The sequence below is a fragment of the Rhinopithecus bieti genome, unplaced genomic scaffold (genome assembly GCF_001698545.2).
Source record: "Rhinopithecus bieti isolate Rb0 unplaced genomic scaffold, ASM169854v2 scaffold_788, whole genome shotgun sequence".
In the NCBI taxonomy this organism is placed as follows: domain Eukaryota; kingdom Metazoa; phylum Chordata; class Mammalia; order Primates; family Cercopithecidae; genus Rhinopithecus; species Rhinopithecus bieti.
In genome coordinates, this window is record NW_016803416.1 from 2,787,392 (window position 1) to 2,815,284 (window position 27,893).

The window sequence follows — 27,893 nt, forward strand, 5'->3', positions numbered from 1 at the left end:
CCGTTGCTTTTGGTGTTTTAGACATGAAGTCCTTGCCCATGCCTATGTCCTGAATGGTACTACCTAGGTTTTCTTCTAGGGTTTTTATGGTATTAGGTCTAACATTTAAGTCTCTAATCCATCTTGAATTAATCTTCGTATAAGGAGTAAGGAAAGGATCCAGTTTCAGCTTTCTACTTATGGCTAGCCAATTTTCCCAGCACCATTTATTAAATAGGGAATCCTTTCCCCATTTCTTGTTTTTGTCAGGTTTGTCAAAGATCAGATGGCTGTAGATGTGTGGTATTATTTCTGAGGACTCTGTTCTGTTCCATTGGTCTATATCTCTGGTTTGGTACCAGTACCATGCTGTTTTGGTTACTACAGCCTTGTAGTATAGTTTGAAGTCAGAGAGCGTGATGCCTCCAGCTTTTTTTGTTTTTTTGAGACAGAGTCTCGCTCTGTCGCCCAGGTTGGAGTGCAGTGGGCGGACGACAGTGCAAGCTCCGCCTCCCGGGCTAACGCCATTCTCCTGCCTCAGCCTCCCGAGTAGCTGGGACTTCAGGCGCCCGCCACCACGCCTGGCTAATTTTGTTTTGTATTTTTTAGTAGAGACGGGGTTTCACAGTGTCAGCCAGGATGGCCTGGATCTCCTGACCTCGTGATCCGCCCGCCTTGGCCTCCCAAAGTGCTGGGATTACAGGCATGAGCCACCGTGCCCGGCCTATCCTGCCCCCTTTTAAGTGGATAGGATTGACATTTTAATAAGGTAGAATACAGAATTAGTTTTTTTTTGTTTTGTTTTAACTCCAGTGGCTTCAACATAAATAACAACTTATTATACTCGTCTGCTGCATTAATCCATTTTGTGTTGCCATAATATAAAGGAATACCTTAAATTGGGTAGTTTATAAAGAAGAGGTTTATTTTGTTCATGCTTCTGCAGACTGTACAAAAAGTGTGATGCCACTATCTGCTTCTGGTGAGGGCCTCAGGAAAAGTACAATCATGGCAGAAGAGCAAAAGAAAGGAGGGTAGTGTCACAGTCTTTCAAATAACCAGGTCCGATGTAAACTGAGAGCGAGAACTCACTCATTACCACAAGGAAAGCACCAAGTCAGGCATGAGAGATCCTCCTACATGACCCAAACACATCCTGCCAGGCCCCACCTCCAACGAGGGGGATTTACATTTCAACATGAGATTTGGAGAAGACAAACATCAAACCATGTCATCTGCTAACCTAATTTTCATTGAACAGTGGGTTTTCTTTTCCACATAATTTTCATAGTTATTTTGCAGAAGTTGTGAGATTGTTTGTATCTGATCCAGTCAACCAAATGATAGTTTAAACCAGAGGAACCAATGGAAGTCTTTGAGTAGAACAACATTAGATTTGCTTTTTAGGCAGAGAAATCTCTTAGCAGGGTTGAAGATAGACTGAAGGATATGAGAAGGTCTTAGTGGGACGTAAATGAAAGACGAGAGTTGCATTAGGGTTGTTGGAATAGAGAGAATGGGGTGCAATAGAGAGGTACTTCAGAAGTAAAATTGGGAGATTACAAGTTCTTAATTGTGTTTCAGTTGCATGTAAACACCAGGGGAAAATTCCAGTCGGCAGTTGGGAATAGATATCATAAATATTTCTTAGGCATTATTTTTTCTAGAAAAACTAATCACATAGCCCATCATCTTGACTTACAGTTTTTATATTTTGTCTCATTCAGTGTTTGATGATTATCAAAGAGGATACTGCCATTCTCACAGATACTTGAGATGTTCATAGATTGAGATGTTGGTATACATAATAATACAGTTATCAAAAGTAATGGCAGCCGGGCGCGGTGGCTCAAGCCTGTAATCCCAGCACTTTGGGAGGCCGAGACGGGCGGATCACGAGGTCAGGAGATCGAGACCATCCTGGCTAACACAGTGAAACCCCGTCTCTACTAAAAAAATACAAAAGCTAGCCGGGCGAGGTGGCGGGCGCCTGTAGTCCTAGCTACTCGGGAGGCTGAGGCAGGAGAATGGCGTAAACCCAGGAGGCGGAGCTTGCAGTGAGCTGAGATCCGGCCACTGCACTCCAGCCTGGGCGACAGAGCGAGACTCCGTCTCAAAAAAAAAAAAAAAAAAAAGTAATGTCAAAAACTGCAGTTACTTTAACACCAACCTAATAACTACATTTAATAACAATACTACACTTTATCCTTAAATTTGTTTCTAACTCACTTTGTGCTGAAATTAATTTTAGAGAGAATATTGTATGTTACATATACAGAGTGTTGTAAATGTTTAGATGCCAAAAGCATAAATATGCTCTGGGAAGACACACACACACACACACACACACACACACACACACACCAACCCCAACCAGGATGTTGCAAATCTGCACAACAGGATAAGTTCTCACAGAGGCTTTCTTCCCCTTGTCCTCTTCTTTGTACCTCTCTCATTTCTAGTGACTAGATATTCCTCATGGCCCCTTGGATGCTACTGGCATAATGTAATAATGTATTCCGGAGTTCTAATTACCTTCTAAACACCCTTCTAAGCTCTTCATGTGCATGACTACATTTACTCCTCACAACAACCCTGTGAGGGAGGCACTTCATTATTCTGACTTACTGATGAGCAAATTGAGGCTTACAGAATTTAAATGGGTTGCTAAAGTTCCATACCCTGTCAGGGATGGAGCCCGGACTTGAACTAAGCGCTTTGATCCCAGATCCTGTGCTCTTAACAACTGCATTGCATTGCAGAAGCGTGCCAGTTAGTCCCGAATTGATGGGATTTCTCTTTGTTTTTGTTTCCATAGGCCTGGCTGAGAATGCATTTTAATAATGAATGATATGTGAAGACAGAAGGAAACCTGCCTAACAAACCTTAATGTTGCATACAACTCTAATGTTTGCATCTTTTCCATTAAGTAGGCAGTGTAGCTTCCCACCCTTCGGCCCCCGGCACTCCCACCCACTTACTCAAGCATGTGATTGACTGCGCAACCGTAACACTGGCAGACTCCCAAGTCGACTCATTTTTAAGCCAAATAAGCTTGAAAACAAAAGAAGATACTTTGTAATTCAAATAGGAGAGATTGTAGGATACTTGAAATCCTCTAGTTGTCTCCTTTGCTAGGTTGCAAATAGAACAGCCAAGAACAATGAATGATAACATTCCATGATGAAATATGACATAGACTTATACATATACATACATATATTTCTCTAATAGTCTGGACATTTGCATCTATTATTTATTGCTTATATTTTTAGATTTTTTAATTTTATTTATTGTCCTTTTTGCAAAGCAATTTTCAAAAGTTCTTTGCATATTACAATATTACTAATTTCTCATATGCTATATATGTCTATCTTTCCTTTTATGACCTTTAGATTCTTCTCTAAACAGATTAATTGCAAATGAAAGAAAAATGTTTTTCAATGGAGGTGGGAACTGAAAGACATTTTGATGAACAATGCATAAACAGATTGGACAGGAATAGAAGGTTATGCAGCAGAGAAACTCCTGGATTGTAATGAGTGTATATAAATTAGCCATTTATCAGAATGTCAGAAAATAATGTGGGAAAGTTCCATTGATGCCAGCCTGTGAAGATTCACATACTAGACTAATTAGTTTGAAGTGGCCTATAAACACAGAAGAACTGTTGAAACATTTTGAATTGGGCAGTAGTATGATGAAAATATGATTTAATAAAGATTAATTTGCAAGATAGTTGGGAAAAGTAAAGTTCAGATTCAAGGAAACCAATATTTCAAGAAGTATTTATTGAACAGACACTAATCTAGGCACTTGAGATACATCAATGAAAATCTTTAGGAATCACCTGTAAGGAAAAGGGTTACAGCATAAAGACAGGAAGGCATAAAATAACAGCAACAGGGATGGGAGGAAAAAGAAAGGCAGGGTGAACATATGAAAATTAAGAATCAAGATGAGAGTGAGGAAGCTGATTTGGGTACCGAGCCTTGGAAATTAGACCATGACTGTAATATTGAGAGACAAAGGTAAATTGGAAGAAGAAACAAGAATATGGAGTGGACAGAAGCAGTAGAGGCAGTGGTGTGTGTATTTGCCACCTGGGCTGCCTTATGAGATTATTGGCCATCAGTACAGACCTCCCAGCAGGCTGGAGTCGATCCATTAATCAGCCATTATTGAGAAAGACATTTCAATCAATTACAAACTCATTTGACTGTATTGTCATTAAGCTCACATTTATCTACCTTGTCTTTAAGGATGTTACTCCTTTTATTTTGAAAACAATTATTGAGCAATCACCTATTTACAGATTCTCAGATTCTGTGCCAAGTGCTAGGAATAAAGTCTGTCATCCCTGACCTGTCTTATCACCTATGACACAATGCAATAGGACGCTGTAAAGTGAGAGGGGATTACCCTCCAGGGAGTTAGTTTAGTTCTGACCATTGAAGAGGGAGATGGAGCTAGGAAAATCTGTACTGAGAAGACTCCTTGGGAAAGGAGGTAACACGTGAGCTGAACTGATGAGGTCCAAGGAGTTCAACAGAAGACAAAAATCCGTATAAAATTTTATTGGCAAAGATATTTTAGCACCAGCTTGCCCTCATATAAGGACAAATTTGTATTTTAGCTTATTTTCTTTGTATTTACCTTATAATGTAAGTTTATTCTGGTGGAGCTCAGTCTAAAGGATCCTATTTACTTCTTTTTGACAAAGAATAGTGGAGAATTTGACGTGTGGGCAGGTAGGGTTAGGTGTTTCCTCCTTTGTGGTCCCACAGCAGTGACTGTCAGCATTTATCACAGTAATTATCTGCTTTTTTGTCCATCTTCTCCTGTAGCTTTGACCTCTTCCTGGGAAGGAACCTCTCCTAATCATTATCAAGTGGTTGTATTAGTAGAGAAGTTTGTGTTGCCAAGTGACAGAGGTCAACACAAACCAAACTTACACTGGTCGACCAAACACACAGAGAAAAGCAGGGGAATTCATAGACTCACGTAACAGGAGGGGATTCAAATTGAGTTAGGTCCAGCTGCTCGAGTCACGTCTTCTGGGCGGAGTCTTCACACCATTCTGCTTTCCTCTATAATGACTGTAATGTGGGTTCTCTCTTAATGGTGTCAAAATAGATTTGGATTCTTCAATGATAGTCTATCCTCTCTGAGACTCCTGAAGAAAAAGCAAGTCTCCATTTTTGAAAGTTCTAAATAAAATCCTCAAAATGAGACTCGTGGGCTCTTATTGGGTCACACGTGAATTGCTGAATGAATTATTATGGATACAGTCTAAACCATATGGATTGAGAATGAGTAAGTGTGATTTCCTACAGAAAACTGTGGAGCTGTTACCTGAAGCCCAGGGAGTGGATACCAAGAAAATGAAAGCAAAAAACGCTCACTATGGTTGCAATATTTATGCATCAGTGAGAGCACATTCCATGCAAGGGGCTCTTTGATGAATTTTACCATCCATAATCTTACTTAATCTTTAGGTAACTCCATGAGAAAAGGGTCATCATCCCCATTTTCCCAGATAGGAAACTAAAGCAGGAAGGTTAATGATTTAGTGTGAGATTTAATGTAAGTTTAAATAATTTATCAAATAATTTGACAAATTACTTAATAAAATTATTAAAATTAAATAATTTATTAAATTCAGTTATCTATTACATTAAAATGTAAGTATAAATTATTTAGTATAAGATTAAATAGCTGTTAGACAGTAAATTCAGGAGTTGAGCCTAAGTACGTGTGACTATAAAATTCCTATTTTGTCCATTGTTCTGAGCTTTCAGAGGCAACGTGAATGAGTGCCCTGTCTGCCAATACACACATGGTTCCTAAAGGTGGAGTTCCTTGGCAAATCGCTTCTTTGTAAGGAGTTGCTATCTTTCTTATCAGACTCTTCCTGAGATAGCTTTTCCCCTTAAAGACATGTAATTTTCTACAGACTAAGATGCGGTTGGTTCTTTTTAAACCATATCCTTACTTTAAGCCAATAATAAACAACATTTTTGAATGCTTTAAATGTGTTAGGAAAAGTGCTAACGTTTTGTAAGAAAAATCTCATTTCCTGCACATTCAACATAAGATTATGTTAGGATACCATATTAGCCTGTTCTAACCTTGCTAATAAAGACATGCTCAAGACTGGGTAATTTATGAAGGAAAGACATTTAATTGACTCACAGTTCCACATGGCTGGGAAGGCCTCGCTATCATGGTGGAAGAGCAAGGGATGTCTTACACGGCGGCAGGCAAGAAAGCATGTGCAGAGGAGCTCTTCTTTATAAAACCATCAGATCCCATGAGACTTATTCACTACCACAAGAAGAGCATGGAAAAGACCTGCCCCCATGATTCAATTATCTTTCCCCAGGTCCCTCCCATGACACATGGGAATTGTGGAAGCTACAATTCAAGATGAGATTTGGGTGGGAACACAGCCAAACCATATTAGATAGAATCTCAGAAAAATCTCTTAGAAGACCCTTGCCCCACTATCATGTACTTATTTTTTTTCTATTCCCGAGAAGCACACTGTTGTTTATTTGTTCTTGAGCAACGTTGCCAGGGTCTGGGCCTCCGTTTTCCACAGATAACCTGCTTCACAACAATGATGGTTGCAAACCTATAATGTCTACAAATCAGTCTTCATTCAAAATCCATGCTTGCTTGCTTTTTATGTTTTTATTAAAAGAAATACAAAGAAAGCTTCCCCTAAATTTCTATCACAAAGTTATTAAAGTAAATCGAAGTAGCATGGGTCTCAGAGTGAGGGAGCAACCCCCAGGATGGGAGACTCTAGAACAGGTAAGCATTCTAGTTATTTCCAATTATAGATAAGAAAATGGGAGCACTGAGAGTTTAAATATCATAGCTAAGTTCACAGGGCTGAGAAGCAATGTGATTAAGATTTGACTCCTGAATATGCAAGGTCAGGACCCTCTCCGGGGCTTCATCAATATGTCATCCTAACTTTCCAGGAATGACTCCCTTCTGTGAATCACCAGTGGAAATTTTTATTCTTCCAACAAGTCTGTCCAAGGCAGTTTCTTGATCTATTAGTTCTTTCAGAAGAGAAAATGGAATTATTTGTCATGATTTGTTTTCAGAGGATTTAGGCTTACTCCTCTGAACATCTACTTCTCTTCTAAGTACTCATTTCTTCCTTGTATGAGATTATATATAGCACAGCAATGTGGGCTTGAGATGAACAAGATCACAGAAGTCTATCAAGGTGACTTTCTCAAATGCCTACAGCCCTTTAAAAAGCAAGATTGATATAACGATAATATGTTTATATGGGAGTTTGTTCTTACTCTTTAGAATCACTCACTGAAGTACTTAAGGGAGATATGTTCATGTCTATAATTTACTTTTTAAAAAATATATAGCAAAATAAATACATGAAGCAATGACAATGTGCAGATTGGTAAATCTCAGTAATGGGTTTTATCTTTAATTATGTGAAAAGTTTCACAATAAAGGGTAGAAAAACATACAGCCAAGTAAAAGAGTAAGTAATGATTATATAATAGAGATTGAGGTAGTGAATATGAAGAAATAATCACTTATATACTTCTATTCTCATTAAAGCAGACACTCATGAGTTTACCAACTGAGCCAGGCATAGTGTTGAACACTTTTCATCCACTGTCTCCATTAATCTACAGCAATCCTATGAGGTTGGGACTATTCTCTCCATTTATGGATGAGAAAACTGAGATTTGAAGAAACAAAATGGCTTGTTCCAGAGTGCTCTTAATCAAGGCATTGCACTTTCTTTACCTTAGGGAAAGCTGTGCAGAAGTGGCTGACTTGAAAGAATTCAGGATAGCCAGGAATAGGCAGGTTGGGTAGGTGAAGGCACCAAGGGAATGTTAAATGGGTGAATGGGGAGAAGGCAAACAATAGCAGGTCCCAATGAGGCCTGAAGATTTCAGTGAAGTGATGAGGTTGAGATTGGGGAAGTAAAAGTACTAGGGAGTGGTCTGTTTTATGACTCTACTGGTACATGTTATGTATGTAAGAGGTATGGGGCATAATTGATGACTACTGAAATTTCCAACAATGAGGATGCAATTGGCATAGATGGGAAGAAACTGTAAGTAGGAGTGGGAAGGATATATTTTAGGCAGGAGTTCTTGCCTTGTTAAGAAAGCACAACATACCACCTATTCCATTCAATTCTTTTAATTTTTTTTTTTTTTTTTTTTTTGAGACGGAGTCTCGCTCTGTCACCCAGGCTGGGGTGCAGTGGCACAATCTGCGACCTCCACCTCCTGGGTTCAAGTGATCTCCTGCTCAGCCTACCGAGTAGCTGGGATTACAGAAACCTGCCACCATGCCCAGCTAATTTTTATATTCTTAGACGGGGTTTCACCATGTTGGTCAGGCTGTTCTTGAACTCCTGACGTCAAGCAATTCACCCGCCTCAGCCTCCCAAAGTGCTGAGATTACAGGCGTGAGCCACTGTGCCCAGCCTATCCCATTCAATTCTAAGACTGATCAGGAGAAAGGTTGCTAACAACTCCCCAGTCTATAAGACTGTTTTGACAATGGGAAAAGGACTTTAATTAATTATTTTTAGCATCTCCAAAACAATTCACAACTTTTCAATAAGTATTTCCTTTGAGTAAAGGGTACTGGTCTGGGTTCCAACTAGAATTCAATTTTAAAAGATTTTTTGCTAATTGTGGGGGGAAAGTCCTATCTAAGAAAATGTAGTCAAATGTGTACTCTGTTGGAATTATGCTGGTGGCTTGGAGAGGGGGTGTGAGCAAAGCAAATCATTTTTGTAAAATTGAAATTAATTCATTTCAGTTTATAGCTTTTCACTTAATTTTCAAATACAAGTGGCTATTTCTAAATGAAGTAAAATAGTCCAAATTGTCCTACTCATCTAATAAATATAAAAACAAACAACTGTGAGCCAGGTGGGGCGGGGTGGGGGGGCGCCCTAGCCAAAGCTTGTTTTTACATCTCCCTTCTGTTCTCATTAAAGCAAGTACCAAAGATCAAACAAACCCAGGACCCACGCTGAAGGCTAGAACTCAAGTTGTTTGCTTCATCTATGCCCGCAGCCTGCTTGGCCACCAGCCTGTGATGCAGTCACATGGGTCAAAGAATAATAAATAATCCTATTTCACCCTCCCAGATCTCCATCAATAGCCACCAGGGAGCAGTAGATGACTAAGTCACTCAACTGGCTGCCTCCAGTTAAGACACTTGCTTGAAAATGAATGGGAAAGCTTATAGAAGGGGAAGAAGGAAGGAGAAAGAATAATGGCACCAATAAGTCACATCTGTGTGGCATTTTGATTCTCAAAGGGCTTCACATACATGCTTGTTTTTGATCTTGCCTTTTCATGAGCAGGATGCGCATCACTAGTCCCATTGTACAGAAGAGCAATCCAAGACCCAGAAATGCTAAGGCAGGAATTTGCTCTAAATCCTCCAGCTTGTTCAGAACATGGGCTAGGAGGACAGATGACCCTGGTTTAAATCCTGGCTTTACCACTTATGAGCTATGTGACCTGGATGTTACTTAACCTCTCTGTGACCCCATTTCCTCTTCTGTAAAATGGAGCAAAGGATAGTACACATCTCAAAGCTTGCTGTGGGAATCAAATGATAGATTGTAAGTCAAGTGCTGAGAACATTTTTGGCACAAAATATTTGATAAACAGTATTATTATATTTGTAGAATGTCTTATGGTTCACACAAAGTGTACTCAGTTCAACTACATTTATTAAACACCAGAGCCAGGCACTGTGCTAAATTCTGGAGATGCTAGAATAAATCACTTATGATCCCACCATGCTTTGGGTCACAGGGAGATGTAAGAGATAAGTGGAGATACACCAACACGTTTGGTCTAAAGTGTTATTTTTAAGCCACAAAGGTAATTAGAGGGAGAATTTAACCCAGTCTGGGAGTGTTAGAAAGGACTTCCTGAAGGAAAATACTTTTCTAGCTTTACCTTTGCTAAACACCCTCTGGGAAAAAAAAAAAAAAAGTGTAATTTTATCTATTCTATGGATGCATGAAAAAAAGCTCAGAAAAGTTAAAGGACTTCCCAAAGTCCCTCAGTGAATGGCAAAGTGGTGTCTCAGTTATGCTACCCTATCCCTATCCCAAGGAAACACTTCCTGTGAATAAAGTCATTAAGGAATAAGTTGGGTTTTTTCTTTTCTCCCATTATCTTTCTTGTATAAAAGGAAACAAAAACTATCACTCTTTCTGCAACTCCCCTCTTCTCCCTGAAAAATTTGACAGAATGCCAAATTCTGTAAAATCCACTATCTGCTAAGAGTCACAGAACCTAGGCCAAAAGATACAACTGTGTACCATGAGGATTCTAGAGGGATAGAAACGTACATGTTGTTGAATCCTATTTGACTACTAAAAAGCTCTATGACAATAGGCAAGCAACTTAACCACATAGTCTCATTTTTTTCATTCATAAAATAGAGCAATAAGAGTTTCCATCTCCTAGAATTGCTATGATGACTATATGTCAAGTCCTTAGCTTGTGCTTGACTGACTTTATAATTGCTCAATAGATATTCACTGTTAACTTTAGCTAGAAAAATGTCATCTACAGGAGGATCACTTGAGTTCAGAAGGTTGAGGCTGCAATGATCTGTGTTCACACCACTGCACTCCAGCCTGGGTGACAAAGAAAGACACTGTCAGAAAGAAAGAGAGAAAGAGAGAGAAAGAAGGAAGGAATAGTGTGAAGGGAGGATAGTGGGAAGGAAAAAAGGAAGGAAGGAAGGAAGGGAGGGAGGGAGGAAAAGAAAAGAAAAGAAAAAGAAGAAAAATGTCATCTAGTTCACCTAATTCTCCCCTCTGGTCTGACCACAGATATCACCTGTGCATTCTTTTTTGAAAACCATCCTAGGAGGCATTTATAGCTTCCTTTGTGAAGTATTTCAATGTCTGATCAATCTCACAACCTGGAAATCCAACTCTTCCATACATTGTGCTTGCTTTCATTTAAAATCTCAACATTCTGCACTCAGAAAAAATAAAAATAAAAGAGGGAAAATCTCTGGTGGTGTTTTTTTCCTGGATAAATCAATGAACAACACAAGTTTCTCACACTCAAATTGTCTAATCCCAAGAACTTCATTTTTGTCTTTAGAAGGTTTTGTTTCTCCTCCTTTCCTCTGCTGATGGACAGGGCTTTTTCATGCCCTGAGATTGCTGTGGTGATAATGCAGGTGTCTGGTCATAATATTGTGTATGTTGTGCTCTTTGTTTTCAAAGCACATTCACATGCTCACCTTGTTGATCCTAAAGCAACTGAGTGAGGTGTGGAGAGCAGATACTATCCCCACATTTAGGAAAGGAAGCATAAAGGAAACAAAAACAGCAGCCATCATTGCTAAGCACTAGTTGTATCCCAGGTGTTCTATGTCTATTGTCTCATTTGACCTACCTAAAAGCCCACTCCAGTAGGTGTTATTAGATCTATTTGCTGGAGAGAAAAGTGAATTCTGTACTCAAATTTCTCCAGATAGTTTGTGGTGGAGCTGAGACTTCAGTCAAATCTGTCCTAGTCCAAAGTCAATAAACTCAATCACTGGCCTGTTGAAGATTTGTTCAACCCATCAGTGACTAACATGACATTAAAATCCAAGACCCCTGATTCTCAGTCTGGGCATCGTTCATTAAACCATTCATTCAATCTTTAATTCTTCAAAGTGCTGGAGCTACAGTTGCCTATGATTAAGACTGTTGCCACTCACAGAAAACTGCTTTGTGGCTTCCCCATCCCTAGTCTCCTGTTCTTAGCTTCCTAGGTCGTGCCTACAATTTTGGGGTTCCCAAGCATGCAGTCAGAGAGTAATAAGTTATGTGTACCTCTGTGTATGTGTGTGTGTGTGTATGTGTGTGTGTGTGTAAGTTTTATGTTTATTGTCCATCAAGAATTTGCTAGATTCTACAGCAAGAATAAAGATTTGTCAGGCCAAACATCTCAATTCAGCAACAAGGATATTTCTTCAAACATAGAGTTGGATGTGGAGAAAAGTAAAAAATAAAATATACTGGAAGTTTCTTCCTTTCACCTGAGTGTCAAGTCCATGTGAACATATGTCCATACTCACAGCTGGGTTGTGAGGCAAGCACTGAGCTGAGGGAAGGAGTGTAACCATCTCCACCTTCCCCTGGGAGAATGTGGTCATGTAACTATTCGAGATGCTTCATTATGTCTCATTTTCTGTTTCAAAAGGAGATGATGGTGAAAAAGGAGATCCAGGAGAAGAGGGAAAGCATGGCAAAGTGGGACGCGTGGGGCCGAAAGGTAACTAAAATGATGTGAAACTGACATTTTAATATCATAATTGCTCTTCTTTCTCTCCTGGCCCTTGCCCTGGAAATTAGCAGCTCTCATAATGCCCTCTGCCCCAACAATGCCTGAAATATATTTCGCACATGAATTAACTCACCATCTGAATGCCCCTCTGAGATTACCTGTCAACAAGACTGAGTTTCTCAAGTTGCATTCTTAGGGCTGGCTGGTGTGGGACACTGGGAGCCCCAGGGAAAAGCAGTCTCTGAGAATATTAAGAAATGATGTGTTATAGAGCTGTGTTCATACCTGTGTCTCCCTTCTAAAGCCACTGCTAAGCAGCATTTTTTTTTAAGCTGGCGTAGAGTTTAAGGAGGAAGATAAAAAGAAACAAAAAGAGCTACCTGATTCATTGATCTATTCATCTTTCCCCAAGATCTCTTTATTTCTTTAATTTCCCCCCCCCCACCCCGCCCTTTTCATAATACAAAAGAATAACACAGTGGGGAAATGGTGGGGTATGGGAGAAGTGGGATTAAACATGAAGAGAGTAACACAGAGGTGATTTGGAAGTATCTTCACTCACAAAGCTGGGCATTGGCCTTACCAAAATATAGCTTCTGGGTTGTGATGTGTTTGTGTGCACCTTCTGAACACTTAAAATGTTTCTCGTCAACTGCGAAAAGAGGGCTGCCCTAGACCACTTATTTTTAAATCTTGAATAATTTAAAAGAAAGAGAGATTCACAGACCTGTAAGACCTCAGTTTGGGAAATGCTGACTTAAACCTGTCTATAAATATGAATGTCAATTACAAAATATTCTTAGAAAATAAAGATTTTAATTGGCATATTTTTTAGATCTTTATAAAAAGAAATAATATTGGAAGAGCTCAGTGATTCCTGACCGTAGTTTTTTGAAAGAAAATTCAGCAGGACCATGTCTGATGTTTCTTTGATCATTAGGTTTTATGACTGCACGTTCCCCGCCCTGTTTTTAAGTGGCACGATTGTCAAATCTTGTTTTAAAAGAGAGAAGAAATAGAATTCCAAAAGGAAGACAGAATGTAACTAAAGAAGAAAAAAAACCAGAATTGAGTCAAGAATACTTTCACCCGGCCCTTCTCTAACCTTTCTTCTAAACATCCTCTGCCATAGTCCTTCCAGAAAGACTACATCAGCAAGTATTTTAATATCATCATGTCCATAGTATATATTCATAGCACTCACATGTTAATTTTAATACATACACTATAAGTCTGTTAAACTAGACAATAGAGCACGGGATATATACTAGCTATCACTGGCAGAAGGATACACTTTTTGGTATTTCTTTCAAGTGAATATCACATTAGCCGCGTTTCAAGGGAAGATAAAACCTTATGATAAAAAGATAACATGTTTGCTTTTCAGGAATTAAAGGAGAACTGGGTGATATAGGAGATCAGGGCAATATTGGCAAGACTGGGCCCATTGGCAAGAAGGGTAAGTTGCATCTTACTATTCTCCAGTAGCAATTCAAAGCAAATTGAGGCTGGGTGCAATGGCTCACACCTGTAATCCCAACACTGGGAGACCAAGGTAGGAGGATACCTTGAAGCTAGGAATTCAAAATCAGTCTGCACAACAGAACAAGACCCAGTCTCTACAAAAGAAAAAAAATTTTAATTAGCTGGGCATGGTGGCACACAACCATAGTCCCAACTACATAGGATCGTTTGAGCCCAGAAGTTTGAGTCTGCAGTGAACCATGATCACACCACTGCACTCCAGCCTGGGTGACAGAGTAAGACCCTGTCTCTAAAATAAATAAATAAATAAAGCAAATTAAGGATACCCTTAATTGTTTTAAGGTGTTTTGTATCATGAAAATGTCTCCTTTTCTTCTTTTAAATGAATAATTCTGTCTTCATAGTTTTCTCTTTCTTCCGTATATAAGCAATATATCTCACAGCTCAAAAAAAAAAAAATGAAACAAGATTTTGGAAACAGAATCAAGCATCAAGGTCTGATAGTCTTTATACTGAATAATCTCCTGGGATCTACTTGTTGGCTAAAAATCCTTGCTATGATCAAAATGATACACAATTATTAATAAAATACAAAGTAGTCAGAGGACAGTAAAATTTTCTTTTTTAATCTGAGTGGATTAACCAAAAATTCTGTGCCTTGATCTATTAACAGGATAGAAACTTGGAGCATATATGTGGATACCCATTTGTTTTCAGTCATGTCCTGATTTTTTTTTTTTTTTTTTTTTGAGATGGAGTCTCACTCTGTCACCCAGGCTGGAGTGCAGTGGTGGGATCTCGACTCATTGCAACCTCTGCCTCCCAGGTTCAAGCAATTCTCCTGCCTCAGCCTCCCAAGTAGCTGGGACTACAGGTGCCCACCACCATGCCCAGCTGTTTCTTTATATTTTTAGTAGAGACAGGGGTTTCACTGTGCTAGCCAAGATGGTCTCTATCTCCTGATCTCAAGTGATCTTCCCACCTCGGCCTCCCAAAATGCTGGGATTACAGGCATGAACCATCGCACCTGTCCCTGATCTTATACATCATTAAAGCCTGAATATTAGAAAACAGAGATAGTCACCTCTGTATTGTCCAAGCATTCCTTCCCTATCCTCATCTCACAAAGCCCCACAATCGTAGCAGGTTCTAATTGCTCCTCATATTCAATAATTTAAGCAAGCATTGTTTTACTTAGTTTAGAGATATAAAACTGAATGAACATGTAATTTTATTCCAAGAGATTCATAGACTATTCAGGAAGATAGAACTTTCTTAAAAAGAATTAGAGGCCCGGCGCAGTGGCTCATGCCTGTAATCCCAACACTTTAGGAGGCTGAGACGGGTGGATCACCTGAGGTCAGGAGTTCGAGACCAGCATGGCCAAGATGGCAAAACCCCATCTCTACTAAAAATACAAAAATTAACTCAGTGTGGTGGTACATGGCTGTAATCCCAGCTACTCAGGAGGCTAAGGTACAAGAATCGCTTGAACCTGGGAGGCAGAGTTTGCATTCAGCCAAGATCATGTCACTGAACTCCAGCTTGGGAGATAGAGTGAGACTCCATCTCAAAGAAAAAATAATAATTATAATACTGAATAATATGACTACTCCAGGACTCATATTGGAGAGTAAGGCAAGATTGATATGCAAAAGAACAGACATAGGTCTTGAAGAATAGTAACATTATGGAAATAGGCAAAAGGCACTAGAGAGAGATGCAAGAGATGCTTCTACAAAAAAAGATTAGGGGAAGTTCAGTCCCATGGGTAATATAATTTCTGTAGCCTTGATGTACCCTCCATCTTTTTGTAAATGCTTGAGCATCTGCATAACTAAGCATGTGGCTTACTTGTCCAGCAGTATGTCCTTGCAGGCAGGTTGACAGACTGTAGTCTGAGCTTAGGCTGTGGCCTCTCTCTTCTCATCCTGTGGCTCAGTACTCCCTCTTTCTCCACTCTCCAACTCACTCATTTGAGATATTCCCTTCAGCCTGCATTCAGAGACAGGGATGAAAGGCAGTGCCACTGAAGAGAAATTGCTATGGGTGTTTCTGATCTGGTGGGTTATATTGTGTATTTCCCTGTGGTTGAAATCCTTATAGCTGGGGAAGAGCCATGTGAGCTTCCCGTGGTTCAGAAGTCCTGGCGCAGTGTGTGTCTGTGATGGTTTTACCATGAAGAGTCCTCACGTGTTTCAGTCCTTCCCAAGACGCAGATAAAAGCCACAGCAATGGGTTCACATGGTCATATACCTCGATAAAATTTGTGAAGTAAGACAGATTCACCTCAAATGATTAAAATAGTGCTCCTTAACATTTTTTAAAGTTACTACTCCCCTAGCAAGGCTTTTAAGACATATTTCTTTTCTAATTGCCCTTCCCCATGAATTTTTAATACTACCCATGGATGATATATTTATTTAGGTATTCTGTGTAAGTTTGTGCTTCGTATATTTTTAAAAGTGTACAATTCCATCTCCTAAAAACTAACTTGTGCATCCTTAAGTGATATTGCCCCATTGAAAAAGCACAGGTTAAGACTGCTCTCTCCTTCTGCTCCAGCTTCCCTCATCATCCTTCTTGTACTGGGCAGTTTTGGAGTGGATACAAGAATCTTGGGAGCTAGCTAAGAGGAGCTTGAGGGAGAAACGTTTAGTTTGGAGTTAATGAGATATCTTTACATAGTTTGATGTGACTTCCATTTATACTTATTGCTAGCAATTCCAGTGTAGAAATAGATTCCAAGAATACTCCTACCACTGACTATGCAGCTCTATCCAAAGCCAGGATGCAAAGTGCTGAGCCAGAGTTCAGATCATCATATCAATGTGTCCTGGGGCATGCAGCCCACGAAATGTGCAGGTTGTGGAAAAGAAGCAATGTTTGAAATATACAGGGCCAGAGCTAGTCTGTGGAAAAAAAAGTTTCCAAATCTAACAGCTTATATATGAAAACTACTTTATAGAGTATATTCTTAAGATTGACAATATTATTAATTGACATATATTACCAATAACAAGTTATAATGCTGAAAGAAAAATCTGACACTACTACTAATAAAGACAAAATTCAGACTTCTGCTATAGGCCATAAGGGATTTGCCTGCCTTACATTAATCCTTCTGCTAAATGTGACTAGCTGGGTCCAAAAAAAAATTTAAATACATATTTGAAGGTATGACAATGCAACCAAAATGAATAGAACTTTAGAGGCCATGATCTGGAGGAGAAGGGAATCATACTAAGGCAAGTGATGCATTCTGTACTTCCTTCCTTCCAAGTCATTCACCAGTTCGTAAGTGGGGCAGCCCTAAGTGGCTAAGAGGCTTGAGCAGAAAGTTACTGAAACTGGATTCATATTCAAGGCCTGTCAAAGAGGAGTGACCCAGGAAATGCCCCCATATTCCGTTAGAACTCCAGAAATACTACTTCAGAAAACACTTAATCAAACCTATACCTATTCATGTTTTTAAAAACTATTAGCAAATTAGAAATAAAAATAAACATAATTTGTAAAGGAATACCACCAACAACAAAAATCTACTTAAAAATGACACTCCATAATAAAATACTGAACACTTATCTCCTGAGACTGGGAATTAAATTAGCATAGCCCTCTATCAGCAATTCTAATCAACATTATGCATGAGGTTCTAACCACAGCAAAAAATGAAAGAAAATAAAATCATAATAATTGAAAATAAAGGAATTTGAGCATTATTATTTGTGGAGAACATGATTGTATACTTAGAAAGTAAAAAAGAATCTATAGATAATCTATTTGTATTGATACGTTTTTTAGATGGCTTGATATACAAAAATCAATTTTGTTTCTACATAGAAACAATTTAAAAAGAGACCATTTATAATAGTGTCAAAATAAGTAAATATGTAAAAATGAATCCAACAAAAGTTACAAGCCCTCCACAATAAACTCCACATAATGATAATGAAAGAAATTAAAGAATATCTAAGGTAATGAAGGTAAAACTATGTTAATGGGTTCAGAGACTCAATATTGTTGATCTGCCAGTTCTCTCCCAAATTGATCCATTGACTCAATGCTATCTCAATCAAAATCCCAGAAGTGGGCCAGGTGTGGTGGCTCATGCTTTTAATCCTATCACTTTTGGGGGCCAAGGAAGATGGATCACCTGAGGTCAGGAGTTTGAGACCAGCCTGGCCAACATGGTGAAACCCCATCTCTACTAAAAATACAAAAATTAGCCTGGTGTGGTGGTGCATGCCTGTAATCTCAGCTACTTGGAAGGCTGAGGTGGGAGAATCACTTGAACCTGGGAGGCAGAGGTTGCAGTGAGCCGAGATCCCAGTACTATACTCTAGCCTGGGCAACAGAGTGAGACTCTATCTCAAAAAAAAAAAAAAAAAAAAAAAAAAAAAAAAAAAAAAAAAAAATCCTAGAAGTGTTCTTTTAGAAATTGATAAGCCAAATCAAAATGTATGTGTAAATGAAAATGACCAAGAATACCCAAGACCATCTTGAAAAAATGAAAAATAAAAACAAAGGTAGAAGACTTAAATTACTGAGTTTGAGTTTATACATTGATTAGGAAACTAAATCATTAGAATAGTGTAATTTCATGAAGAGACAGACAAATGAATGAATAGGAAGAATCCAGAAACAGACTACCAAACTTGATTTATGCAAAGTTGATACTATTTTGTAATGGAAGTCACAAGCTAATCAATATATAGTACTGCGTTATTGGTTATTCATGTATAAAAATAATAATCTCGATCCCATACTTAACACTGTACCTAAAATCAATGGTTTATAGATCTAATTTTGGTGGTAAACCCAAATCTGAGAGACCTAAATTTGAAAGGTAAAGCAATAATGCCTCTGGAAGTTAATATAGAGGTCTATATTTTTTATCTTATGGTAACCAATACATTTTTAAACAGGATATGACAAAGACTAACCATGTAAGAAAAACTAACAAATTGAAGTCTGTCAAAATAAAGAACTTCTGGCCAGATGCAGTGGCTCACGCCTGTACTCCCAGCACTTTGGGAGGCCGAGGCAGGCAGGTCACCTGAGATCAGGAATTCGAGACCAGCCTAGCCAGCATGGCGAAACCCCATCTCTACTAAAAATGCAAAAATTAGCTGGGTATGGTGGCATATGCCTGTAATTCCAGCTACTTGGGAGCCTGAGGTGGGAGAATCACTTGAACCAGGGAGGCAGAGATTGCAGTGAGCAAAGATCACGCTGCTGCACTCCAGTCTGGGCAACAGAGTGAGACTCCATCTCAAAAATAAAATAAAATAAAGAGCTTATATTCATTAAAAGATACTTCTCAGAGAACAAAAAAGGAAACCACAGAGTTGGCTATGTGCTACCTTTGTATTCAATAAAGGGCTTATATGTAAAACATACAAAGAGATTATACAAATCAGTAAGAAAAATAACTGACAACCCAAAAGAATAAAAAAGGTCAAAAGAATAGTCACTTAACAAAAGAACATATTCAGATGATCAATAAATATATTAAAAAGTGTCATCCTCATCAGGGTGATGGAAATTTGACTGAACTATGATAGTACTGCATACTAACCAAAATGGCTAAAATAAAAATGACTGACAATATCTAGTGTTGACAAGGATGTGGAACAACTGAAACTCTCATACTTTGCTTCACCATACGATGGAAATAAATATGCTATTTCAATATGCAAAAAAATGAATGAAGATATGGACACAGTATTGGGGAAAATATTCTATACAGAAAAAACCTATATGCCAAATGGTTCTATTTATAGAAATTTCAACAACATGAAAAATTTATAGCTTGAAAACTTGTAACAGTTCTAAGTCAGTATGGTGATCTTTAGAAAGGAGGGCTATAATAATCTGCAGATGACACAAAAGCGGCTGCTTGAGGATCTTGGTATTGGTTACATGGGTATTTCATTCTGTACAAAGTCATCAAGCTGAATCTTTGTGTTGGCAAACTTATCTTTGTGGTTTTTTTCAGTAAGCGAAGTTTAATAAAATAATTTTTGGTTAACTGTGCTAAGGGAAAGATTATTATCTGACTACATTATCCCTCTATCATCTCTTAAAAATGATATTAGAAATTTGTGGACATATAAAGTAGCAATATGAATGCAGCCAAACATACATAGCTAATAATTATGAATAAAAGCATTTTCAAGGCACAATAATTCATTTATTGATTAAAATATTATGATGTTTAGTGAATTTTGTAATGTGTCATTGGTCTACTTTTAAAATTTAGTGATTTGTTTTATTTCTTATGATAGACATTCATTTTACAACCACTTTTCCATTTTTAATTTTATATCTTTTTTCAAAGAAGTCCCTTCAAATTGTATAAGCTTCAGATAAAATGCATCATGGATCTGTCCCTATCTGTATCAACTTCTTTAAACCAGTGATTAAAGAGACAGAAAGGCATAGCCAGAAAGTGGGATGTTGGACTTCAGAATTTTTGAGATGCAGCTATGCTAAATGTGATTAAGATCTCATCTATGTCTTGTATTGCTCTGTGGAGATAGCAGAAGTGGAGGGAGAAGGTAAGTCGCTGACATGAATAAGTCCAGAATTGAAGAATTTCTTTTTTAATGATCATTCTAGATTTTGCACTTCCCTGGATTTAGATGTGTAAGTCTTGATGGGATTCCATCTAGAAGAGTTAAAGCTAATGATCTTAAACACAGTCTTAATCCTTGAATACAATAAGACTACATAACTTGGGAACATAGTAGATGATGAAGACAAGTAAGGCTCAAGAGTTTTTAGTATGACTAGCTGAGCCCCAAAGTGGATGAACGTCCAGAAATGTTGAAAAAGTAATAGTCTGGAAATGATAGGGTTAACTAACCTTATTTACTTCATGCTAATTCCTCCGGTAAGGCTCGGGTATATAGCACCTAATACATACCTTTATCACTGTACTCACTGTCATATCTGATTAGCTTCTGTTTCCCCTCATAGACTCTGAACTTCTTGGGAGAACAAATGAATGAAAAGTTCACTGGGTTTGTTTGTTTAAATAAAATAAGCTCTGTCGGGACCCTAGTATTTAACCCTAGCATTATTTATCTTAATGCCTATTATATATTATAGACACTTTCTCGATGTTTGTTGCATTAAGCATGAAAAACTGCCTAATAAAACTTACTACTTTTTACAGTTTGTCTCTCTTTACTACTCCATATTCCTGTAAGTACCACTTTTCCTTAATATCGATTTCCACCATTAGCTACTAAGATTTTCTCCTCCTCTAGAGATATGCCATCAAATTTGTGAGCATGTCCTGGAATTTTTTAAAATGGAGAGACAATGATCCAGCTCGCTTGGATTAATTTCATTTTTAATCTGTACTTCGAAATTTATTGTCCTCATTTGTATGATTGCCTTTCTAAATTTTTTACTGACTCAGATTAATCTCAACTTTCTAGGCTGACCTTAACGTTGTCACTTGCATGGATAGGGTAGCTTTCTAGATGTCAATATTTCATTTTAGGAATAAGAAATAATAGTGATTTAGTATAGGTAAATTCCATCTCATAGCAAAATAAATGCTTTTATTTAAGGTCAATAATCCATTTACGCTGAAAGCATTATGATTGTTTTGTTTGTTTGTTTGAATGTGACCTCTAATTCTTTCACTTTCGGACAGTTATTACAGACATGGTCCCACTCATGGACCAAAATCAGTTTTTTGGATGACTTTAAATCACAATTTATTTTGGTGAAGTAGATATTCTAAGCTCAAATCTTCCATAAGCTGGCTAAGTACTTGGCATGCATTCCTTTACCGTAACTCAGATTCAGGAAACAGAAGTTAACATTGGTTGAGCATTCTCTGTAAGTCAAGCCCAGTGCTGATCCCATTATAAGAAAACATTACTATACCTAATTTATTCTCCTTAATGATCTCATAATTTTAGATGCTAATTATTTCTGCTTTTAAAATAAAGAAAAGGAGGCTTAGAGAAATTAAGTAACCTGTCCATGTGTAGCCGGTAAGTGGCAAAGCCAGGATTCAAACCCTGATTTTGGGGAGCTTTCGTGATCTTTCATTGCACCACACTGCTTTGGTGTTCCCATTTGTCATGAAATGAAAAGAATTCATGTCAAAATACTGAAAAGCAGTCACAGAGTTTACATCTTCTCAAAAAAAGAGGTCACATACCAATTCAAGAAACTGTTTTCTATATTATTAAGTTCTAGCTAAAGGCTACTGCTTCAGTGAAGCCTTCTCCACTCTGATCCACACCATCTTTTCTTTTTCTGAATTCCTGCCAGGCTTTTCATTTACTTCACTCTGTTAGTACATGATAGTGTCTCATCTCTTTGTTCTCTTACGTGTGTTTTGCTTTCCTTAAAAGCCCATCATTTGCCCAAGGCACCCGATTTATGCTTCTTTTATGTCCATTATAAAGCTTAGCCCAGAACTAGGATCATAGCATAACTGGAATCAACGTTCCATCTATGTTGAATTAAAAGGTATTCATATGCGCAGAAAAGATAATGTTTTAAAAAATCAAAACATTAAACCCATAGTCATACAATCTTTTAAGTGCACAATATTTTTGATGGTGATGAGGACTGCTATTCTTTGCAAATTTTGATAACATTTTTCAAACACCTTGCTTTTTTTCATTAAACCACTGGTTAACTCATTTGGAAGCACCATGAAAGGGGAGTCAGAAATGGTTGGGCAGGAATACGAGCACTGCCATTTAATGGCTAGATGTCCTTGAGCAAGTTATTTTGCCTCTCTGATCCTCAATTTCTTCAAGTTGTAGAATAAAGACAATGATAACACTTAGTTCATAGGATTTAATGTGATAATATGTATAAGGTATCCAGAATAGTACTTGATGATTGATGGGTACTTAGTAAAATGTATATTCCCTTTCTTCTATTAATATCTCAAAATCTATTCTTATTTTTTCCAACTTATATATAAGAGAAGTAAGGAATTTGCAGGATATAACTAAGGTGTGAGCAGATTGATATTACTGAGTAGGGCATTTGACATATGTTCATGCCCAACTATATCCTCTGCTGTACCTTGAACCTGACCTTGTTCCCACTTTCATTCAGTTGCTGAAGCTTTTCATAGCAAAGCTCAAATGCTAAGCTTTCCTTTACTCTTCCACTAGAAGCACTGTCTCTTCTGCCTTCCTCTCAGAATATGTTCTCTCTCTGTTCAATGTCTTTCTCACAATATGTATCATGTTCCACTGGTATAGATTTCACCATTGTCTCGTTTCTTCCAAGTACAAGTTCCAAGCCTACCTCTTGCATGTGTAAATTGTATTCTGGCCTTCAAGGACCCCCACATTCTGTTTGGGGCGCACACAAATGACTGGCATCAACTCTAAAGAAAAGTGTCCACATGGCTCAGTTTAGAAGGCTCAGCAAATCCTTGGGGCCCCAGCAGGCATGCCTTCTTCTGAATGATAAGAGTAACTATGTAAAGAAAAGTACATATCAGACAATGATGAGAAAAGCCAATGAGTGTCCTCAGTGCACACAACATGGGGCACCCTATGGGTTTTAGAGTGGCTTTCACTTTTTCTCTGTTTCTGGTGAAAGATGAGGCTTGGAAAAACCTTAATACCAACTCCATTCCCTTTTGCATTGTCCCCTTGGGCCATATAACCAATTCTCTGACCACACCACATTCCTGTGAGGGTAAGCCCCATACACCTAGCCTAGGTGACCTTCATCCTGTATTTATCCCTCATGAGTTCTTTCTTATTCTTTTTTTCCAGATCACTATTGAAGTATAAACTCTATTTTACTTCTGTCAGGGTCTTCCCTTTTGATTCTCAAGAACCTCAGCCAAACATTTCTTCCTGAAAATCAAAAGCTTTTGCTTTCAATTATTGCATCTGATGTGGGCCTCAAGAGCTTATTTTGAAGTTGAAAAAAAATTAACGTGTTTTATTCTTTCTCTCTGCTTTAAAAATCCTGCTTCTCTGAGAATTATTTTGTGGATACCTGCGAGTGAGAAAATGGTTACATATAAAGAAGTACAGAGAGGGAAAGTACCAAGGTTGCTGTTTCAGTATAATATATTTGACATGACTTTGCATTATTAGTATTTGCATACATCACTTCACTTCTAAAAATTGTAAACTCCTTCAAGTCATAGGTTGAAGTCATGTCTCTGTATATCCTTTCAAAGTACCCAGTCTTTTGTTTTTCATAGAGTAAGTAAATAGTAAATATTTGTCTAATTAAATTGAAAAAGCACAATACATGTGTTTTTTGTTCTGTTTTGTTTTGTTTTGGAAATCCAAGGGCAAAGCCACTTGGAATAACTTGGGGCATAATAAGTCCAAAGACACTGCAGTGTGCTAACAAATTGATCGAGATTCACAAAACAATGATATTTTTAAAATTGAAAACATGCTGAGAATTGTATTAGCCTTGTTCAGAGGGCCACGTTATTAAAAAAGTATTAGTAGGATAGGTTACACAAATTCGAATGCTTCTCACAAACCCTGCTGGAATTCTATATTCAATCTAAATAAATTATGACTCATTTAATTAGCTGTGCCTGTGTAGCCAATTGAAAATCACAGTATTTATAAAAACCAAGAGATATTAGAGATATTAGTTGTAGATATTGCAAATAAAATTTAAAACTGCTTTGACTCTAGATGTGAATTCACTCCTTTCTCCCTCCTTAACTTCCTCCCTCCTTCCTTCCTTCTGTCCTCCTTCCATTTCTTTCTTCCTTCCTTCTTTGTTTCCTTCCTTCCCTGTTTCCTTCCTTCCTTCCTTATTTCCTTTCTTCTTTTATTTTAATTTAATTTTATTTTGGTTGCTATCGTTTTTATTCAGGTGACAAAGGGGAAAAAGGTTTGCTTGGAATACCTGGAGAAAAGGCAAAGCAGGTATGATATGTTCAATGTTCTCTTTGATTTCTAGCATCATTCCAAATTTATTCATCTCAAAAATAAATATATTTTAAATGAAAATCAAGAGTTCTTTTAGTATGCTTAACCTTATTTTCCTCAGGCTAGAAGAAAGGGAAGAAGGGGACTTTCCTGTCTCCCTGCTGGGGACTTTCCAAGCCCTGGGGATGGGGATGATGGCACGTTTCATCCCTGCCATGCTTACTATAAGAAGAAAGCCCAGCCCATCAAGAAGCAGCCTAATTCTTCTGGGCCAAGAGGAAAAGCTGGCACTAGGCCCTGCCTCAGCATGCCACGCCTTGCCTTTCACTAGCATCTCAACCAAATACTGGCCATCAGAGTGCAGCAGCAGCCTGACCTGATGCAGACAGGCCCCTGGTTACGGTACATGCTTTCCATGGCCAGGGAGATTATCTAGGGTTATTCTCCTGGAGCTTTATTCCCAGTGCTTTACACAGGGAAAGAAAGATTGGTAATTTCAGTTGTTTTCTATTCACAGGGGTATGGTGAAGACAATTCTAAAAACTGTTTGACGTTCTTCATATTTCATATGAATATGGATAAATAAGGCTGTATTTTTTCCTTTGGCTAATAAAATTATTTTTAATTTTCAAGCTGCCAAAGGAGAAAAAAATTGAAATGTTTATGTACAACAGCCATTAAATAGAAAAAGGGAATCATTTGAATTTTACATCAGTTTCCTTGTAATTCCCTCTCTGTCACAGCAATATTTGCTGGTTGTTGAAAAGGTAGGTGAGCAAAGAAGAATGAAAGACACATTAAAATCATAGTTAATCCACAAACTGGGCAGCTGGCTTTTACAAACTTAAGTCAAATCTATTTATACGATTTAAACTTTGTCCTTGAAACATGCAAGCTGTATTTTAAATGGATAATTAGAATTAACATTTAATTTAATCGTGAAAAGTTTCTTCTGTCTTGGAAAAACTGTCATCTAGTGAATAATGCAATAACACAAGAGAACACTGGCAGGAAATATGTTTCAAGAAAGCTATAAAAATTTTATTCTGAGATTGGGCAGACACATTCTGTGTTCAACAAAGAAAATGCCAAATGGTCCAAAATGTGTATGCAGTGGTTTGTTGTATGTATTCTTCTTTTTAATAATCTAGTTTAGAATTGTCTTATAGTTCATTCAAAACATTTACAAAGATATTTTTGGAAATTCTATCAATAATGTAAATTGGAAACCCTATTTTAAATAAAAGGTTTAAAGTATAGCCATTCACAGATATGTAGAACCAGAATAGAAAACGATAGTGAATATTGGAAAGAGAGCAAATGTTCCTTTCCACTAGTCTGCATGTACTTCAACATGAATTCACAGTTTTTGTCATTTAAAAGGTACCGTCTGTGATTGTGGAAGATACCGGAAATTTGTTGGACAACTGGATATTAGTATTGCTCGGCTCAAGACATCTATGAAATTTGTCAAGAATGGTGAACATATTCTCTTTTGTGTTATGTATCTATTGATAAATCTCTATCAACACTACAATTCCAATACTCTTAGGTGGAAATATCTTGGGTTGGACAAAGGGCTATTTAGATAGTGTCACCAGCTTAAGGGTCTTCCAAATTGCTAATTATCCACTAAGACTCCCCCAGGATACCTCAAGTCCACTACATATATTTATATGTATGTGCATTGCTTATGGGAAGAGAAAGACTTTCTTAGGTGAGGGGAATGGAGAAAAGAGCAGAGTGTGGCAAGCTATGCTGTAAGAATAAAAAGAGACAGTAAGAGTCAGACAGAACTAGCATCTCAGAAAACAGAGGTAATGATAACAGTAGCTGCTTTCTTGAGTGCATGGAATAGTGCACAACTACTAGCATTATCTCAATGAGTTCTCATAGTTGTTTATGTAGTATGTAGATACTATGATCAAACTAAAGCTTAGAGGAAGTACCTTGCCCATGATACAGACCTAATGAGCAGTAGAGTAGGAATATATTACAAGCTTCTCTGACTCCTCTATCCACAATACAAACATTATGTGTTTATCTGTTTTGCAACTTCCAATACTGGTCATTTTTGTTATCCCTTGTCCATTTTTTTTAATAGTAGTTATCAGAAAAGCCCTTGAAGTGGAAAGGGCTTATGTATTTTCTTCTGAAATGGTATTAATAAGGTAACTATTATAATTACAGTTAAAATTGGTTTCTTTTTCATATACTTTCATTTACTGTAACTCAGCTATATTTGTTGTACATTGCTGGAATCACATAGATGCTGTCTCATGTTCATCCTCATCTTGTAACACTAGAGGCAAAGGAAATACTTGATATTAACTAACCACACTAATTATAACTCTAGTTATAATCTGTACTGAAGATTCTGTCTCTGATATGACTTAAACTGTCATGAATAAGACAGACCATACAGTGAGAACATAGTGTAATAGTTCTGAACATTTTAGTGGTCATAGATTTCTTTGTGAATTAAAGTTATGGATCCTAAAATGCATATGTAGAGGCCCCTGACACCCAAAACATACATGCCATATTATGAGTGAAGGGTGATTCTCAGTCTCCAGTTCTGTCCTGAAGCTAACTCAGTAGCTCAGTCTTCCTCTTGTACCTGGACAAATGAATATGGAGAAACTCAATTCATGTACATGTTCATTTCCAAATATGGAAATGAAATATGGACAAACTCAATTCATGTACATGTTCACAGAGCAGGAATTTGGTCCAATGTGGACAAACATCTGTGTTATTCCTACATCATTTCAATAAGCATTTACCATTCCCATAAGTATTCCAGGCACTGAAGCTAAAGAGTGTCAAAGACATGGTCATTGTCCTTAAGACATTCACAGGTAAGTAGGAGAGAAATGCAGACAAACGATGAGACTAAAATGTGTTGAGTGCTAGAAGAAGGAAGTGAAAGGGGCAATGGAAACACGGGGAAGAGTGATTGCCATGTCTACACAAGTGCATTGGAAAGACTTCTTATATGGGGATACATTTCCACTGAGATCTAAAGAATAAGTAGAAGTTTGCCAGGTAGGAAAGACTATCTAGGCATAAAAGGCATGGAAGTACAAGAGAGAAGAATCTGCTTGTGTGGTCACAAGTAGAGCTAAAGCATCAACACTGTTGGGAAATATAGTATGAGATGGGCTGACTGAAAGTTCAC

General features: G+C 37.8%; 1 protein-coding gene across 1 annotated transcript in view; it reads left to right on the top strand.

The window, feature by feature from the left end:
* COLEC10 (collectin subfamily member 10) overlaps positions 1–27,893 on the top strand; it is a 40,933-nt gene that overhangs the window by 10,716 nt on the left and 2,324 nt on the right. Inside the window, exons 2-6 of the mRNA XM_017882820.1 lie at positions 12,231–12,302; positions 13,702–13,773; positions 24,657–24,709; position 25,149; positions 26,096–26,191. Coding sequence (XP_017738309.1) covers positions 12,231–12,302; positions 13,702–13,773; positions 24,657–24,709; position 25,149; positions 26,096–26,191 — 294 coding nt within the window. The remainder of the gene's footprint in view (positions 1–12,230; positions 12,303–13,701; positions 13,774–24,656; positions 24,710–25,148; positions 25,150–26,095; positions 26,192–27,893) is intronic.